The 19,332-nt window shown below is 49.2% G+C and overlaps 1 protein-coding gene across 5 annotated transcripts in view; it reads right to left on the reverse strand.

Moving 5' to 3' along the window:
- Positions 1-19,332, reverse strand: part of ZNF385A (zinc finger protein 385A) — a 199,603-nt gene that overhangs the window by 142,346 nt on the left and 37,925 nt on the right. Inside the window, exon 1 of one of the 5 annotated variants that reach the window (XM_028709201.2) lies at positions 11,709-12,079. The exons of 3 other annotated variants lie outside the window; for them this stretch is intronic. In XM_028709201.2, coding sequence (XP_028565034.2) covers positions 11,709-11,718 — 10 coding nt within the window. In that variant the 5' untranslated portion in view covers positions 11,719-12,079. Of the gene's footprint in view, positions 1-11,708; positions 12,080-19,332 lie in introns of those variants that run through there. One more of the 5 variants, XM_028709233.2, reaches the window with a different exon arrangement.

The raw sequence follows: 19,332 nt of genomic DNA on the forward strand, positions 1-19,332 counted from the left end.
GGGTAGGCAACCTAAGGCCCGGGGGCCGGATGCGGCCCAATCGCCTTCTCAATCCGGCCAGGGGACTGCTCAGGAATCAGCGTGTATTTACATGAGTAGAAGGTGTCCTTTTATCTAAAATGCATCTCTGGGTTATTTGTGGGGCATAGGAATTCATTCATTTCCCCCCTCAAAATATAGTCCGTCTGAGGGACGGTGGACCGGCCCACGGCTGAAAAAGGTTGCTGACCCCTGTCCTAGAACCACGAGATGCAGCAGAGTCCAGTGCAAGGCATTCATAACTGGGTGCCTCAAAGCATCGGACAAGCCGAGGCATTTCTGAGTACCAGAGCTGCGCTACCCCACAGCTCTCCTCATTTCAGCAGTCTAATTTGGGAGGCAGGGAGAGTAATTTTGCTCCTACTATTGCCGAAACAATACAGAGTCAGAAATCCTTTTACAATCTAGTGCAATCGCCCAGAGACCTGCTGGTAGGCTCCCTTCTACTTTCTGCTCACTCCTGGTGCAGAAGGAGGAATTTCAGAAGGTAGAGCTCGTCTGAAGATTCCTTCTCCGCAACTATTAAAGATGAAGGAGATAGGTCTTCTTAGGCATTAAGCATACTGAGGCTGTGAACACACTACCGGCTTAAAACATAGCAGGCGAAGGTGGTTTTTACCTCAATTTGCAGAAGAAACACATCAAAACACAGCATTTCCTAAGAAACAGCAGGACAGATACAGGATAGATACGGATGGTGGCTAACTGCTTCCCAAACCTGCAGTGGGAGGGCAGGCTGCAGAGTAAATGGGGTGTATGTGTGTGTGCACAGCACCATTCCTACACTATGCAAGCCCAAATCCAGCACCATTGCAAATACAGTAATTAAAGAGGGGCACCGTATCACTTCAAATACCTTCCCTTTAAAATAAATTTTTAATATCTGCACTACAGACATGTTTCACATTTATACCACTCCAAAGAAAACGGGGAATTGGAATAACAGTGCTGAGAATTTTATTAAGAGAAGCACATTTTGCAAGGTTTCCTGGGGAAAGGGAATAACTGCTCAACCCGTTTAAATCTGCAGTATAGACATGATCAGGAGAGCTCAACTTCTGAAGCATTATTTTTTTTAAAAAAAACCAACAACAGTATCAACAACAAAAGAAATGGAAGGGGGGGTATGTATTTCCCAGGTTCAAAATACTGAAATTTTGGTGCTGGGGGGGAAATGGAATATCCCCCCAACAGAAATCCAAACTCAGAAACAATATGCTGACAAATATTTGTGTGGTTGTTCACGAGTGCAACAAATGAATAACTTTTTTGGGTGTGTGTGTGTACATTATCATACAAAACTTTTAGGTAAATCTCAAAGTGTCACATGAATAGGAGGCAGCAGAAAGAGAAGAAAGATTTTCTAGGCGTCAGAAGCAATGTTTAAAGTGCCCGGGTGAGCAGACACTTAAATTTATTTGTTTTTTTCAGCCCTGCAAAAGTATAGCATTCATCTGGAGATGTCCAGATATTGCTCACGGCTTAGGTCAAAGCAGTGGAAAAGACGGTTACATGAGAGGACTGTTTTCTGGGACCCCATTACCATCCCAAGGTCAAATGATGCAGACAATATTTTGAGTGGCACTGAAAATAAAAGAGGGCTCCTCTGATTTCTGAGTTAAATTCAATAAGCTGCTTTCGCTGGAGATCCAGTGAATCAAAAGAACTTCATGCCACCATTTCTGTTGAATTGCAGACCACATGTTGAAGCAGACAACTTGCTTCCCTGCTCTTAGCTTTTATGATATCCTTTTGCAGCACCTCACAATCCCTTGTGGTTTATACCACCCTAAACAATTTGGTGCTCTCCGCAAATGTGACCACCTCTCTATTCACCTCTAACCCCAGGTCATTTATGAACAAGTTAAAAGAGGGGGGACCCACCACTCCCAATACAAAAGAGCCTCTATTTCTTCATATTGGAATTCACATTCCAACAAAGGAATTTTTGTTCCTGGGAAGAGCACAGACGTCTATTTTGATCTAATCACTACAAACCACCTACAATTCTATACCAGAAGAAGAGGAGGAGGAGTTTGGATTTGATATCCCACTTTATCATTACCCTAGAGCAGGGGTCTGCAATCTGCGGCTCCGGAGCCGCATGTGGCTCTTTTACACCTTCGCCGCGGCTCCGGGGCGGATACTAGTGAGGGGAGGAGGCGCATTGTGCGCCCCGACACTCCCCACTGTGGCAGGTGCTGTACTGGCATGTACGCTGGTCACTGTTTTGAAGGGGAGTGAAGAACACACACACACACACACAAAAAGGTAACTTGCTAATTTAACGTTTATTTCTATGAGGAGGAGTAATTCTGAGGGGTCAAACAAAGAAATAATAAAAAAGTGACAAAAAAGTTATTTTTATAATGACGAGTTTTGCGGCTCCCAGGTTTTTTTTCCTCGGAAACGGGTCCAAGTGGCTCTTTTTGTCTTAAAGGTTGCAGACCCCTGCCCTAGAGAGTCTCAAAGCGGCTAACAATCTCCTTTCCCTTCCTCCCCCATAACAAACCAGAACAGAGGGCCATCAGTGATCAGTAGGCCATTAGAGGAACAGCCACAAGTGTTTTCTTGAAAACCATGGTTATAAACCAGAGTTTAATTTTCACTGGATAAGAACATCCGGTGAAATAGCACATGCAAGATTGCGAGAGACAATTATAAATAGCAAAAATGCTAGTTTAAAACAGACAACTAACACGCTGGTCCCCACTGCACTCTTTAGGTATAGATACAGTGGTACCTCAGGTTAAGTACTTAATTCATTCTGGAGATCCGTTCTTACCCTGAAACTGTTCTTAACCTGAAGCACCACTTTAGCTAATGCGGCCTCCCACTGCTGCCACGCTGCCGCCGCACGATTTCTGTTCTCATCCTGAAGCAAAGTTCTTAACCCAAGGTACTATTTCTGGGTTAGCGGAGTCTGTAACCTGAAGCGTATGTAACCTGAAGCGTATGTAACCCAAGGTACCACTGTACTTGACTGGAGATTGGCCGATAATCATAGTGAGATCCTCAAAGGGGTATAAAATGCTCATTCGCATGTGTGGCCCACTCCCTGCCCAGATCTTACCCACCTATGCCCTTGGGCCAAGGTGCAAACCAGGAAAGCAAGTCTTTACCTCCACTGGGGAGCCAGGCTAGTGAATGCCCACCACCACCTCATGCACAATGGGGTTATGTAACATTGTTTAAGCGAAACAGGACTGGAATGTTGGGGATCAAGATTCCCAGGACTAATTCCCAGCAGCTGCTAGTGGGTGGCCAATTACAGGAAGCATCATTTGAATACAACACCCTGCTTGAGTCAAGCCAGTAAGCATGAGAGAGAAGAATGGGAGAGCCTACCACCCAGCCTCCTTCGTCCAAGTAGCAGCTGTCTCAAAACAGCCAATTCCTTCCATTAAAAAAAGGCGCATTGCCAAATGGAAGAGTTTCAAACTACAGGGACACCTCTGGGATGCTCTCACACTGCAATTCTTTTCCTCCCCTTTCCTTTTCTTGTTTGTAATGCACTTTAAATAAAGTCAGGATTCAAAATGCTCAAAGAAGGCCTCTGGTGTCTCGATCCAGCTGTGTCGGTATGATAAAGTAAAGTATGCTTTCAAGCTGCACAGAAAGCTTCTTCACATAAAATTATTCTGTGAAATCCAAAAGCTTGCCACCCTGCCAACATGGTCTAATGCCGAGCTAGGCAACATGATTATCTCGGATGCTGTTGAGATACAGCTCCCATCATCCCTGATCACAGATCATGCTGGTTTATGTAACAAATATGGTCTTATTTGCCTTCACTGCATGCCTAGGAAGCAGGGGAGGGGAGACAAGTCACAGGGCAGTAAGATTTCAGTTCTGCAGATAAGGAACTGTGGTGGCCATGGCACAGTCAGGATGTCAGGGCAGACTCTCCCACTGAACCACATTGGCTCACTGGTTAGGAATGGGGATAAGGGAAGGCAGCAGCCTCCACAAGTCAAATCAGGGGTCAGGGCCTGTTGCTATTGCTGCCTGCCGATCCCATCTGCATCCTCACTTAACCCCGCTTCCCAGCTGGACTTAGCAGCTGAGGGATTATTCAAGCCCCCACAGAGCTGGTGTAGCAAAGCCCAGGGACAGCCAAGCCTTTGCTGCCACTCTGCTCACATCACAACCCTGTGCAGTCCACAATGAAATAATCCTCCCTCGTGTAATCTGCATGCAGGAAACCCAAATTCAGTTATCAAAAGAATTTGCATGCATTGGCCTACTCTTATGTAATTTATTCTGCTTTCAGTGTTCGGCTTTTTCAAGGAATTTGCTGGGAGAGGGGAAGCTGCAAGCCCAAGAGAAGTGGTTTTCAGACTGTGTTTGGGTGATCCCTGGAGTCCTTTTCAGAAACTTTTCAGGGGGTACTGACTGACAGGGCAAGAAATGGCAGACAAGAGTCCCTGAAATGAGAGCTGGTCCACCAATCATGCAATTAACAGCCACATGGGAGCCATCTAAACCAGAGATGGAGATGTGCATCTCTTTGGATATTTTTGGATTACAGCTCCCATCATCCTTGGCCACTGGCTATGCTGGATTGAGCTCATGGAAGTTGTGGGTCCAAGACAACATCTGATTCCCTTCCTCTGTTCTAACTAGTGTGCCTTAAGTTCACATGGGACAACACACAGCAAAAGCCAGGCATCTAGGCCAATGCCCTACATGTACCAAATGTATACTATGGAACATGTTCCAGAATCCTTGGCAGCATGGACACAGTTCTTTGGCAGCCCAGCCAATAAGAAAAGGGTTTGCCAAAGGTTTAAAGCTTGAAAAATCACTGGCATAAAATAAGAAAGAACGGCATAGAACAGGGATAGACAACATGGTGCCTTCTAGTAGTTGTTGGGACTACAACTCCCATAATCTCTGAGCATTGGCCACAATGGCTGGGAGTTGGAGTTCAGCAACACCTGGAGGGCAACACGCTGCCTTTCCCACCACATAGGCTGGAGAGAAGAGAGTCGCTAAGTTCCGCAGAGTTGTCAAGAGAAGAACAATACCCATGAGAGAAGGACTTCTTTCAACGCACAGCAAGTTCAGCTCCTGATCACAGGCAGTTTGGCCCAGAGTCTTGTTGCTGTAACAGCCTAACAGAAGGCTCAGACATTTCTTTGTTTTATAATAAGCTAAGGCTGAGTCTTGTCACAGCATCCTGGCCAAAAGGCAGCCACCTAAATCAGGAGGATGCTGGAAAACTCTGGCATCAAAGAAGAGTTGGAGCCAATCTTGTAAGAAGTGCAACATCAGTACTAGTCCTCGCTGTGGCATTGAAGCCTTAAGCTAACTCATTTAGGCACACAACACGGAAGAGTTTGCACAGAGCCACAGGGAAGAAGGGTCTGTGGTTCATTTCCAGCACAGTGTATTTTCATTTGCTTTCCATAAAGAACGATAGAAAATCTGGTCAGTGTCCTGCTCTGTGGTGTGGCGAGAGAAAAGGGAACTCTGAAGTTGCTCCACCACCAAACAAACTAACACTGAGCCCTTCTAGACCAATAGCAGCAGGGGCAGCCTGACTCTTGAGTAACGTGTGCTGCAAGATGCCACTGACTTAAAGGGGGCGTGCCTTCTCCAGTCCTAGTCCTGCTTAGAGTTAACTCATTGAAAGTAATGTCATTTAAGTTATATGTGTCCATTAATTCCAATGGGTCCACTCTGTGTGGTGGGGGACTAGGACTGGATACAGGCCACACATCCCACTTCTTATTTCCAGCCTAGACCTACAAGTTCATGCTAAGAGAAGCTTTGGAGCCACCTGGACAAGTCTCTCGCGCTCTCTCTCTCTCTCTCTCTCTCTCTCTCTCTCTCTCACACACACACACACACACACACACACACACACACACACTTCCCCTTTTCATTCTGCTGATGCGCCTTTCCATTTCCCTTTAGGACAAAAAGCTGAACTCTTGATCTTAATGTGGAATGATACAAATTGACACAGAATGAGCTATATTTATTTCACATAACTTCGTCAGCCAAAGGCCATCGTCTCAAAGAACGCAACCGTCTTGCGTCCTACTCTTCCATCTTCTCCCTGAACACCAGCGTCTGGGATATTCGCTGTGTTTTGACTCTGCTTCTAGAGGTTTCTGTCCATCCAAACTCCTCCCCCCCAAAAAACCCCCTCTTCTTCCTGTATTCTCAAAACAGATGAGATAAGAGAGGTGTCAGGCAGATCAGGAGAGAAGGACTGCAGTGCAGTGGCAGTGCTTGGCTTGCAGAAGGTCTCAGGTGGAATTCCTGGCATCTCCAGGTAGAGCTGGGAATGTCCCCTGCCTGAATCCCTGAAGAGCTACTGCCAGTAAGTGGACAATACTGAGCTAGTCAGGCCAATAATCTGATTTCTTAGAAAGAAAGAAAAAGACAGTCCCAATTCCAAGCAAAAGCCGAACGAGACCCGTCTTTTAACAGCGCATCCTGGACACATTCAGCCTCTGGCATAATTGACAACAACCAGTCAGCTATGCCAAAGGCAGCACAAAGCAAACTTGGCTGAGAAACTGGCCAAAGGAGCTAAAATGCAAACAGCACCAGGGCCAGTTCCCCCAGCCAGCCTGAGCAAGGAGGGCCAAATTCAGTTTGGACTCCCAGGGGATATAACACACTGCACACTGAGACGCACTGGACAGTTTACGTCATGGGTATGCAAACTAAGGCCCGGGGGCCAGATCTGGCCCAATCGCCTTCTAAATCCAGCCTGCGGACGGTCCAGGGATCAGTGATTCTTACATGAGTAGAATGTGTCCTTTTATTTAAAATGCATCTCTGGGTTATTTGTGGGGCATAGGAATCTGTTCATTTTTCTCTCCAAAATATAGTCCAGCCCCCCACAAGGTCTGAGGGGCAGTGGACCGGCCCCCTGCTGAAAAAGTTTGCTGACCCCAGTTTACATTATGTGTGGAAGGCTAAATCTAATGGTCTGGGAAGATATAAACCTGCAAAGTTTTGTGCCAATAGTAGTAGTAGTAATAATAATCATAATCATAATCATAAAGCATTAAGTCTTTGGAAGAAAAGGGGCTGAATTTCAGCCCAAGCTGCTGCCCCAAGAGTGGGATCCCACGGTCCATCTTGATGCTGCAGAGCGGGTAGATCTGCTGCCCCGCAATTGCCCTGCCAGGCACCAACACTACTCACAAGACTTCCATCACTGCTTTTCACAGCACATTATTTTGATCAGCCCCTCAGCACTGCATGGCATTCCCCACCCCAGTTAGTGGCTGTCATTGCTCTTTACACTATTATCCCCTTTCCTAGGCACACTCACTGCTGTTCTGTTGCCCTGTACTCACCAGCTTCTCATCCCATACCAACTCACTCATCTTACTAGCATAGTTCATCACCGACATTACAGGCACCCTTGCCATTCTCTAAACTCTCCTTTACATACACTGCCTCTGAACGCTTCTTGTTGGAGACACTCCATGCCCCGTGATCACCGCAGCAAGGGTGCTCCCCACGGAGCCTGTGCGTTTTGTCCTTGTTAACTGACTGTGCCACCATCTTTCCCAGAAATCTTCACTGGAATGACCCTGCAGCTCAGAACACAGCCACCTGACCACTATTATTCACTATTTCTGTCACAACGTAGCTTGTCACCTGCATCTGCAAATCCTCTCAATGGCTGATCAGGACTGAAGCTGGCTGTTGCGCAACTGTGTCCAATGAAGCCCAGGATTGTGTTGGAATTTGACGCAGAGGAATTCCAAGCCACATGCAATGACTGAATCTGGGAAGCCTCTGGATTAGGAGCATCTTCGCTGCAATGTCTCTGCTGGACCATGACAAGATTCCCCAGTGGAAAAGGAGGAAGTGGGAGAAAGAATTAGCAATAAATTGACGACAGAGAACCTGTCATCTGCCAGGTGTTTGTAGACCACAACTCCTATCTGCCCTGGCCATACAAGCAGGGGGATGGGAGGTGGTGCCCAACATCTTAAAGAGCCACGGGTTCTCCAGCCCAGATCAGTAAGTGGAACTGCATTAGCCGGAGCTGAAACAAAGGCTAAAGGCCACAGGCCACAGGGCCGTGCCATGGAATCTTTGTGCGGCATTTCCCACCCCAGAGGCAAGTCTGGCACCTACCTGGGAAATACCTGGGACTCTGGCCCGATTCCATGTCTCACACACACAAGCTACCCGGCAGCATGAAACAGAGCTGGAGCAGAGAGACAGATGGATACAGAAAAGAGAAAGTGAGGAAAGGGGAGGGAAGTTTAGGACATAGTGGAGAATTAGAAATAGGCAAGGAAGCGTAAGGGGAAAGACAACAAGAGAGAAGGAGGGCTGTGAGCACAGACCAGATGCAGCGAGGGCTTCCCCAGCAAACTCCAATCCTTGCCTGGAGGCCCAAGAATGAGATAAAGTCAGTCCCTCCCCTCTCCCCCCAATCCTTTCAATCCCCGAGGCAGATTCTTACAGGGAAGCTGATTTATTCTGAGTCAGACCACTGGTCCATCTAAATCAGTATTGTCAGCACTGACTGGCAGCAGCTGTCCAGAGTTTCAGGAGGGGAGTCTTCCCTAGTCCTACAGGGAGAAGTACCTGCATGCACAGCCCTTCTCCCAAATCAGTTAAAAGGCAACAGCGGAGCCGAAGGATGCAAGTGCAAGGACTGTGAATGGAAGGAAGGCAGTGTTACGGAGCCCCTTTATCAACGAGTCGGGTGAGACACGTGGGCAAGTGGCTGCCAGGCCTGAACAACATGGGTCACAGATCAGCAGAGTCCCGTAAGTCAGATCTTTGCTCCTCCTTAGGATCCTTGTGAGATGCAAGACATCCAGAAAAGGGGAAGCTACTGTGATCCATAGTGATGGGGGTGGGGTGAGAAGAGACAGGCCACACCACTGCCACAGGCAATAGAGGCCAGGGGCCAATTTGGGCTGGAGTGCGGGGGGGGGGGGGCAGGGTGGAGTGGAGAGAATGCCTGCATTTGCCAAGGCAAAGCAGGCAGGCAGCTAGTAAAGAGAGATTTGCCAACAGGCAACCCAAAGCGCATGCATTTTTTGCAAGGTCAAGATGGGCACTTACAGAGCTGGATAGGAGGTTGTCATTGCGGGGGGGAAGAGCGACTGGGAGAAGGATGGGGTTCTGAAAGGCATCACTCAGGCATGCTGGACGTTATCCCTTTTAGTTGCATTTTATTTTGCCCAAGGTCTTCCTTGTGTGGGACGATAAGACCGGATCACAGCCCAACAGGCCTGGCTCAAGATTTCTTGCTTAGGGAAATTAAAACATTGCTCCCCACCCCTCTCCTGTGCTCAGCAGCATAACAAGAGCACATTAAAGGACCCAAGAGATAACCAAGTCAATATCTCCCCCCCACCCAAGTTTCATTTGTAAGGTCTGTCACTTCTTTCCTCGCTTCTCCTTTACAATTGAATCTATGCCCCCAGGCAGTGGGGATCAAGAAGGCTCTCAATTATGTCTACTGGAATGCGGGTGGGGGGGTATCACTCAACAGAGGACAAGCTTCCTCTGTGCACCTCCTTCAAAGTGAAGTCTTTCCCTCTCTCTCTCTCTCTCTCTCTCTCTCTCTCTCTCTCTCTCTCTCTCCCTCCAATGCACTTTACTATAGCTGAGACATACACCTGAAGCATTGGCCCAGCTGGTCTCTGCAGCCTAGATCTGCTCCAGCTTGGAGCTCCAGGGGCACATCCATTCCTGGATATATTTTATGCACCGTAGCTGTACCTCCAGATTGGCCAAGATGTATGTTTGTGGTGGGGAGTGCTGTTCTTTCACTGCATTCACAACATCATGTCCCTCGGTCCAGATTAAGTAACCCAGAACCGTGGATCATGTACTCACAGCCATTTGACACAGATCAAAACTGCTCCCCGCTTTTGCTTGGGAAGGAAGGCCACCCTTTGCAGGACCTTAACCTCCTCCTTTCACGGGTGGCGCTGTGGGTTAAACCACAGAGACTAGGACTTGCCGATCAGAAGGTCGGCAGTTCGAATCCCCGCGACGGGGTGAGCTGCCGTTGCTCGGTCTCTGCTCCTGCCAACCTAGCGGTTCGAAAGCACGTCAAAGTGCAAGTAGATAAATAGGTACCGCTCCGGCGGGAAGGTAAACGGCGTTTCCGTGCGCTGCTCTGGTTTGCCAGAAGCGGCTCAGTCATGCTGGCCGCATGACCTGGAAGCTGTACGCTGGCTTCCTTGGCCAATAAAGCAAGATAAGTGCCGCAACCCCAGAGTCGTCCATGACTGGACCTAATGCTCAGGGGTCCCTTTACCTTTTAACCTCCCCCTTTAGTTACACAAGGGTACCTAAAGGGGGAAACTAACCCGTGTTAGGGGATTGCAACCCTGTTCTCAGCTCCAACCCACTTCCTGTTCCTTGTTCCCAATGGCTCAACAACCAAGCCACCATTCAGCTCAATGACACTGCTGTTGGGGGGCCTGGAAAGAGAAAGGAAAAGACCCCTTGCTAAGCAGCCCCACCTATGATGGGGAGCCGGTTCAAACAGCAGACCTGTCTTTCTCCCACATGGAACAGGAAAGGAAAGCGCCTGCGAAGGAGGGGAGAGAGAGGAGGAGGAGCCTCTGAGTCGTCCCCCCCCCCCCCTCCTCACGCACAGAGATCTAGGTCAACACTGATGCTTCAAGCTTTGGACAGTTTGTCAGAATAAGGGATTCATCTCATCTCTTTCCTTTCTCTCTCTCTCCCCCCCCCCCCCCATATCTCCTGCCTGGCAACTAGCTTGTCTCTCCCCCTACCCCTCCTCTTCAGCTTCTGGGCAAACAACCCAGTGGTGGGGTCAGCTCATCAGAGAGACCCTCCATAAGCCAGGCAAAGGTCGAGGGGGGGGGGTCGTGTTTCTCAACTTGCTGGAGATCTGGGTGCCCTGTTTCCGTGGGTGTGCAAGGGAGGCAATCGCTGGCTGCCCTGTCTCTGTCCCCGGGGTAGTTTGTCCCCCCACATTTGCCCCAATGCACCCCTCCTCTGCCGTGTTTCCCACCCCCGCCCGGCTCCCGACACCGCATTGCCAGCCCTCGTGCCTCCTTCTACCCCCCCCCCCCGCCCCAAGTAGCGCTGTTCAGAACAGTTCAATAACTTCCACCTTGTGACGCAGACCTGAGCTGTGTTTGGGGAGGGGGAAAGGGGGCGATGCAATGCTAGATGGGAGGAAGGTGACGGGCTCCCTCGTAATACCACAAACCCCTTTTCTAATGGGGTGAGAGGGCGAAAGCGAGCAGAACGATCTTCCAAGCATTGCCCTTCACTCGTCACCCGAGAGGCACTGCAACCCGGCATTCACACGGTCGTCCCTTCCCGATCCGGATCTTGGGGAGACGAGTCTAGATTGTGCCCTATGCAGCATCACTGGGACGGCTGAGAAATTAAGGAATAGGGAACATTGCCCCCTTCCCACCCCCCCTCTCTATTTCGTTTCGCGAATCCCAGGCAGCCAAAGATCCCAATTTTTATGGGGGGGGGGGGAAGAGTAGGGTTCTTCTCCATAGGGGTTGGTCGGAGAGGGATCGGAGCCTTGGGAATAAGTATGGGATTTTTCCCAGGACGGGTGTCGGGGGGGGGGGAATTCCCGGGGCAAAAAAGTGAATGAGACCCAGGCGGGAAGGCAGGAAGGAGGTGCAGAAGCCGGAGGAGGCAGCAGCAGCAGCGTCACTCACCTAGGATCATCCCCGCTGAGCTCACGCTGCCGGAGCAGCACCTGACGTCTGGCAGCGGCGCAGCAGGATGGCAGGCAGCCGCCGAGGCAGAGGATCAGCTGCCGCCGCCGCCTCCTCTTCTTCCTCCTCCGCCTCCGCCTCCCCCGTGTCCGCTGCGGTGCTGCTGGTGGTGGTGGCGGAGGCAGCAGCAGCGCTAGGAGCGAGCTGGGTTGGACGACAGCAGCGGTGGCGGCGGCGGCCGGAGTAGCAGCGCCGGCGCAGGAGCAGCGCCGGCTGCAGCAGGGCTGGCGAGCGGCAGAGCCGGAGTAACAGGAGGCATCGCCAAAAAAATGTCAGCGCAGCGAAGCACACACGCTTCCCCCCCCTCCCTCTACACCCCCCGGCAGGCGGCTCGCGCGCGCCCTCTCCGGCTCGCCATTGGCCGCGGCGCAAAGGCGGGCGCCCAATGAGAGCGGGCCGGAGCCAACTCGCCGAAAACACTCACACGCACACTCAGCGCCAAAGCCCTCGAGCGGCGGGAGGGCCCCCCCCCCTCCTCGACCCGCTCCTCCTGCCCCTCAAAGTCTGCGTAGCCGGCCCACCACACGCGCTCTCTCTCCGCAGTGGCGGCTGCAGGTAGAAACGCACCACCTTCGGCGCCTCTCGGGCGCCGCGCGCGCTGGGCCACGCCGCGAGCCCCCCCCGGCCGCCGAAACCGGGCTGAGGGGGGACGCGAGGAGGCGGCCGGGTCGTCAGAACCAGCAAGCGCGCGCGCACGAAGGCACACGAGCACGCGCGCACACCTGGCGTGGCAGGACAGCAGCCCGCGCGCCGCGACGAGGCGGGGACGCTTTCTGCAGGCCGGTGCTTTCTTTGCGCGCCTTCACTTCTGGCGAAAAAGCGCCGCCAGAGGGTTTTGGGGAGGGGGGATAGAGAAAGGGGTCCAGGAATATCTCTGCCTGAACAGCAGGGTTAGTTGGAGAGCTCATGGTGGAGAATGCTAAAATATGACTATTATCATTATCAGCAGCAGCATGATTTCTAAATTCCGTGCCAAGGAAAGGGATTTTGCAACCTCCCGCCGTTTTTGAAAATCGCACCTTTTACATATAAAACTTGCATTTTTACTATTCTGCGAATGAGGGCGGGCGGGCTATGCATCTTGAAGCCCCGTAGCACTGCAGGCTTCCAAATGAGTTTGTAGGCAGCTTAGGGGTGTATTAGCAAATAAGTCCAAAGATGACCAAACCATTTATGTATGTGACAATAGCAGCTGGAATATTATATGCACAGAACAAACACAATGTACTACAAATTACATAAGCAACATTTAAATTACTTCACACCTTTGCACATTCACCTGTGGAATTCATTGTCACAAGATGGGATGATGGCCTGTGTCTTTGCCACATCTTGTGACTGCTTAAGAACATACAGTATTAGTCAACCAAGTGGGTGGAGCAGAAACAGCTTCTGGCTCTGATATCGAAATGAAGCCATGCCAAACAACCATACCGCTTTGATAATGAGTAGAGACGAACGCCTCTGTCATAACTTTGCTTATGAACTTCTCAGGTACCTATGGTTGGGCACTGTTGGAGACAGAATGCCAATCTGCTTGAGGGTCCTTTAGTCCAGTGTTTCCCAACCTTGTGCCTCCAGCTGTTTTTGGCCTACAATTCCCATCATCCCTTGCCACTGGTCTTGCTAGTCAGGGATGATGGGAGTTGTAGGCCAAAAACATCTGGAGGCACAAGGTTGGGAAACACTGCAAGTCTGCCACAAGGAGTGAGGCTGTTCTTCCTGTCTGAGGCACGAAGTACCTGTTGCATTTGTCATGGGGATGCCCCTGAGAATAGTGCTCCCCACTGTATAAGACTTGGAAGCACCCACAAAAATAAATATGGATGATCCGACTGTTCTGGGGGGGGGGACTTTCCAAAATTGGTAGCCATGTTGGTGCAACGCATACAAGGAGTTGGGACCTGTGACCTTCCCGATGTTGCTGGACTACAGCTCCCATCATGCTGTGGCTGATGGAGTTGGGAGTCCCAACAACGTCTGGAGGGCCCAGTGGCAGAGGAAGCCTCTTGGGCACCTGGGAAAGTGCACCCAGGGATGGGCAGAGGCAGAGCTAGCGGTGGCGTGTGTCCCCGGGGGGGCGCAGGTAGCATCCCGGGGAGGCACCACCCGTGGCAATGTCACCCCCCCTCAGGGATGACACCAGGGTCAAGCGGCCCCCACCACCCCCACCTTGCTCAGCCTCTGGGAGGGCCACAGGTTCTCCATGGCCAGAAAACGTGTATTAGGGTGCTAATATGCTAATGCTAAGCCAAGAGAAGCTACCGCCCACATGCACCAGGTAGATGTTACTGTGGAGCATGGAAAAACCCTTTGCAGACAGCACGTCTGATGAGCATGTCTAATCCTCCAGGGCAGGGGAGTATAGGGCACAGACAAGTCAAAGATCTTTTCTCCTGCTTGCTGCGTTGCCTCTGACAGGCTTGTGAGGGGGGGGGGGACCCTGAGCCTCTTGTCCAAGGTCTCTGTCTAATCCAATTAACATAGTCTGCACCAACCTCCTTAAGAGCTACATATCCAGTCAGGTTCCTATTGGCTGTGAGGACTGAGAGAGAGAAGACCAGTATGGGATGAAACACTGTCAAGTACAGGAAACCCTGAAACTCCTCACCAAACCCCCACATATACAGCTCATCATTGCCATCCTGTATTTGCATGCTGCTTACTGCCAGAACAGTATCTAGGCATGCCCTGAATAGTCATGGATATGTATGATTCTTAGGGTTAATTTGCACAAAAATATCCATCGCCGCTCAACAATAGGACTGCCAGCTTCTTTTCCTGGCAAGGCTCTCCTGATTTTTAACAACTGCCTGACAAGCAGAAATACAGCAGCCAGAGCTTTTCAACAGAGTGCAGGTGCGGTGATGGAGAAAGCTTCCCCTGCTAAGTTTCTCTTTTGCTATTGAGTTGTTAAAGGCATTGGAGGAAGGCCAGGAAAGAAAGTTGACCACCCTACTTGATGAATACAGAAATATCCAGAGATATCCTGCACGTGCGGAAGAGTCATTACAAAATAATCAACCACAAGTGGTTTTCGTTTTCCTTTCTTTTTTAATTTTCCAAGTGGTGCTAGTAGCAAAACGTTGCCGTGTGGAGCCAGCCAGCCAGCCATGCCCCTTTTCAGGATAATCGATTCCAGTCCTGCCCCTGCTGCCTCCCTTCCCTCTTTCTACCAATCCATCTACATTTCTATGTTCACTTAGTGTGCTCGATTCTCATCAGACTGGCTTTTCTTTATTATTATTTCCCTCTCTTAGAAGTTCTGTTCCCCTAAAGATTTTTTGAACTTCTGCAAACCCTGGGATTTCCTCAAGGCTGCTGATACCTCCCTCTGGGATGTGGGTGGTGCCTTTGGAGACTACAGAAGGAGCCACACTTGGAGAATGAATTTGCTATTAGCGTCTGAGATGCTGCCTTTCTTCCAAGGACTCCACACATTGGGTTGTTCTCCTAGTTCTACTCAAAGAAGACATACTGGGTTCTCAAATACTTTCCAAGGGAGAACATTCACAAGTTCAGATGTAAGGACACAAAGTGATGAAACACTGGTACACATACACAAGTGGTTCAGCCCTTAAGAGGCGTGTGGACAAGCACCCATTCCATGCTGGTTATTAGAAAGTACCCACCTCCTTAAAGCCCCACAATTATCTTGCCTATGCCTGCTGAAGTCCTGTAACACAGCACCCATCAAGCATGAAGCTTGCTTTTTATAGCAAAGGAAGGTGAGAGAAGCCTTTTGCTTACACAGAACGCTACTTCAGATGGGAGGTTAGAAGCAACCGGCTCAGCGCCTCCGACTTTCCTGAACAGGAGTTGGATCTAACACGAAAATCTCAACTCACCTATGTCGTAGGAGAGCTGCATTAGCTCCTTCCACATCTTCTCCCCTGTCTCGTGAGGAGGTGCTGGCTTGGGATGGGCTTGGGCAGAAGTGGGAAAGGGCTCCAGCGTGGGACAGGCTCGGGGGAAAGGTGTGGAAACCGCTCTGACGTGGAGCAGCAGGCTTGGGCAGGAATATGGCGGGGGTGTGGGGGCAGGGCGTGGAGCAGCACTCTCTCAAAGACTGCGGCTAAACAAACAGGGCTCTGTGTAGGAGTATCAGGGCATGCATCGCAGTGATGGTTTTCTATCTTAACTCTCCAAAAAAGGAGGTGCAAGGCAGCAAACAAATAGGCTATGATTTTTTTTTTTAAAAAAAGCAGCCTAAACCACGATGAAACACCATTGGTAACTGACTCTGATTGACTGATAAAATCCTGCCGAAACAATTGAGCAATCGCCATCCTTCTAAAATGACGTGCGGCAGGGCAGGGATTATTATTATTATTATTTATACCCTGCCCATCTGACTGGGTTTCCCCTGCCACTCTGGGTGGCTTCCAACAAAAGATTAAAAATACATGGATGAAGAGGGAGCCTGTGGTTCTCTAGATGTTGTTGGACTCCAAGTCCCATCAGCCTCAGCCACTTTAGCCAGTTGGCAGGGATGATTGGATTTAGAGTCCAGCAGCATCAGGAAGGTTTCCAGCCCTTGCAGGTAGGACTTCTTAGGAAGAGAATTCCACAGCTGGGGTGCCACAGCAAAAAAGGCCATGTGATATAATAGATTTCATTTCACAGGCAGAAAGCACTCTGAGTAAGGCCTTCATGAAAATCTTTATTTGCTTATGTGGGTTCGTATGGAAGAAGACACTTCCTTAGGTATGCAGCTAGTGTAAACTTTCACAGCAAAAAAAGCAGCACCTTGCCTCATGAGCAGAAGCAAACAGAAAGCCAGTGAAATGAATGCAACACCATTCTTACCTGTTTTCAGCAACTTACACAAGTGAACTGGAGGGCCACAACATTCTGCATTAGCTCTGCTTTCTTAACAGTAATCAAGGGCAGCCCCACATAAAGTGCACTGCAGCAGTCAATCCCCTATTTTACCAAAACGTGGTCCTAGTCCTCCAGGAAGGGGTGCAGTTAGTGTATCCATGTAGTTGATAAAAGCTTTCTTCACATCCACTTTCACTTGTGCTTCAGAATTAGACCTAGGAACACTTACTCATGCTCTCCGTGTAAATTAAGTATTCAGCTCCTACCCCCAGCAGCTGAATGCTCAGCAAAGCCATGGAGTCAAAATAATCCTTCCTGATGGGAAGAGGTGGAGACTATCCTGCTCTTGTAAGGTTCACATACACACAAAAAACGTTTGATTATTATAACGTTTGATTATTATAAAGGATTATAAAGGAGCATCTCCACCTCCATTGTTCTACCCGGACATTGTGGTCCAGCGCCGAGGGCCTTCTGGCGGTTCCCTCGCTACAAGAAGCCAAGTTACAGGGAACCAGGCAGAGGGCCTTCTCGGTAGTAGCACCCGCCCTGTGGAACGCCCTCCCACCAGATGTCAAAGAGAAAAATAACTACCAAACTTTTAGAAGACATCTGAAGGCAGCCCTGTTTAGGGAAGCTTTTAATGTTTAATAGGTTATTGTATTTTAGTGTTCTGTTGGAAGCCGCCCAGAGTGGCTGGGGAAACCCAGCCAATGGGCGGGGTATAAATAATAAACTATTATTATTATTATTATTATTACTGCGGGAGGCTGTGGAAGACAGGAGGGCCTGGCGTGCTCTGGTCCATGGGGTCACGAAGAGTCGGAAACGACTAAACAACAACATTATTATTATTATTACTACTACTACTATTATTCCAACTGCACTCTCTTCCGTCAGGTAGGATTCCCACCAGATTGTGCCACTAACAGCTATTTGACAGGATGCCAATGATGCAGTGATGAGAAAAACATTTAATTTGTTGATTTCTGCCCAGGAAAGGAAATCTGACCTGACCGCTATCTGTGCATTAAGACCAGGGTTTTATAATAAAATATATATATTAAAAATCACTAACAGCAGCATACCCTGTATGCGTGTGGGGGGGGGGGCGTGTTGTCATTAAGACAGCAATATGTTCAGAGGGGAAATTTAACCGATTTATTCCTTGTGACGACCCTGACAAAAGTCAGCCCAGCATTTCTCTTTGCCTCAAAAGAAGAAAAATCTGTTGACATCAGTGGAGGCTCCACCACCTGGGCTAATAGTTTGTGGAAGGGGGGGGGGAGGAAGCTGAGATCACTTGTGAGCACAGACACTTATTTCACAAGTGCTCTGAAACATGTGCTTTTACTATGTGGGAGACTATTTTCTCCCCGCCCCATTTTGTCATGTGAGTACTGAGGCAGAAAGTTGCCATGTGGTTATTCATCTGCCTCGAATGTGGTCCTGTGAATCAGCCCACTATGAGAACAGAAGAATAAGAACACAAGAAAAGGTATAAATGGTTTATTGTGCATTTGAGTGGCATAACCTCTTGTTTGAAGAACGCAGCCTAAGAAGTTTGCCGGCTCAGTGTGGGGTCCCAGCAAAGATTTTGATCATTTGAGGCATTTTCTTTTTGGCAATTTCTCGGTTTGCTGTTGTTGTTGTTTTCAAATCAACAGCCAAACGCGTCCGTCATCTCAATAAGCTGAGTAGCTGAGTGCCATTCAAAACTACCAGCTTGTATGTCAACTCGTGCACAAAGACAGGTGCAGACATGCTTTCAAAAGCCGCATTTAATTGCAACACTCACAGCCGCCTCCTGAGATAAGTGCAGACTTAATACCCATGTTATCTCTCCCCACCCCACCCCCTTCTGCAAATGTAGCTAGCTGTACATAATAATTCTTAAAGCCAGGGAGCAAAAGTCAGCCTATGTACTGCATAATGACACTGTTTCCCCTTTGGTACATGACAGATCCACTGTTATAGCACCTGGGGAAGATCTGAATAGTCAGGAACATCAAAGCATGTCCAGACTGAGGTGTGCTTGCCACACGCTTAAGAACATGAGAAGTGCTTTGCTAGTTCAGAGCAATGGCTCCATCCAGCCCAGCTCCCTATCCACTGGCCCAGCCTGGCTGAAACTACAGTCTACCAACACCCAGGCACCCTCGGCTAAGAATCCTTGCATTAGATACCTACAGGCAGCATGTGGTGAGGATGAGTGTTTATCCCCTGCAACGTACATGGACTCTGAAGCTCCTGTTCCAATCCTAGCTACTCACAGCTTTCCCAGTCCCCATAAATTTGCCCAACCTGTGCTGAATCTGCCTAACAGGAGAACTCCATCTTCGACAGCTCTATCTCCGCATTCCATTGTAATCAGGAGAGGATATGAAGGTGTTTGACAGATTCTAGAAACATTGATGGATAGGTGCCATTAAAACAGGGTGTTTCCTGCGAGTGGAAATTAGGTCTACGACTTGCTCTGGAAGGGATTGCACTCCTCCAGAAGCAAGAAGTTCAAAATCTGGGAGTATTCCAACTTGTCACTGGAGTCTCAGGTGGCTTTGTGGCTAGAAGTTATTAAATTAATTATTATTATTATTATTATTATTAACAGCAACAACAACATTATTTATATCCTGCCCGTCTGACTGGGTTGCTTAAGTTGTTCCCTAGCTACAAATACTCCTAGAATGGGATAGCCTGGCTTCAGTTGTCCATGCCCTAGTCCTGCTTGGACTACCGT

The sequence above is a fragment of the Podarcis muralis genome, chromosome 2 (assembly GCF_964188315.1).
Source record: "Podarcis muralis chromosome 2, rPodMur119.hap1.1, whole genome shotgun sequence".
In the NCBI taxonomy this organism is placed as follows: domain Eukaryota; kingdom Metazoa; phylum Chordata; class Lepidosauria; order Squamata; family Lacertidae; genus Podarcis; species Podarcis muralis.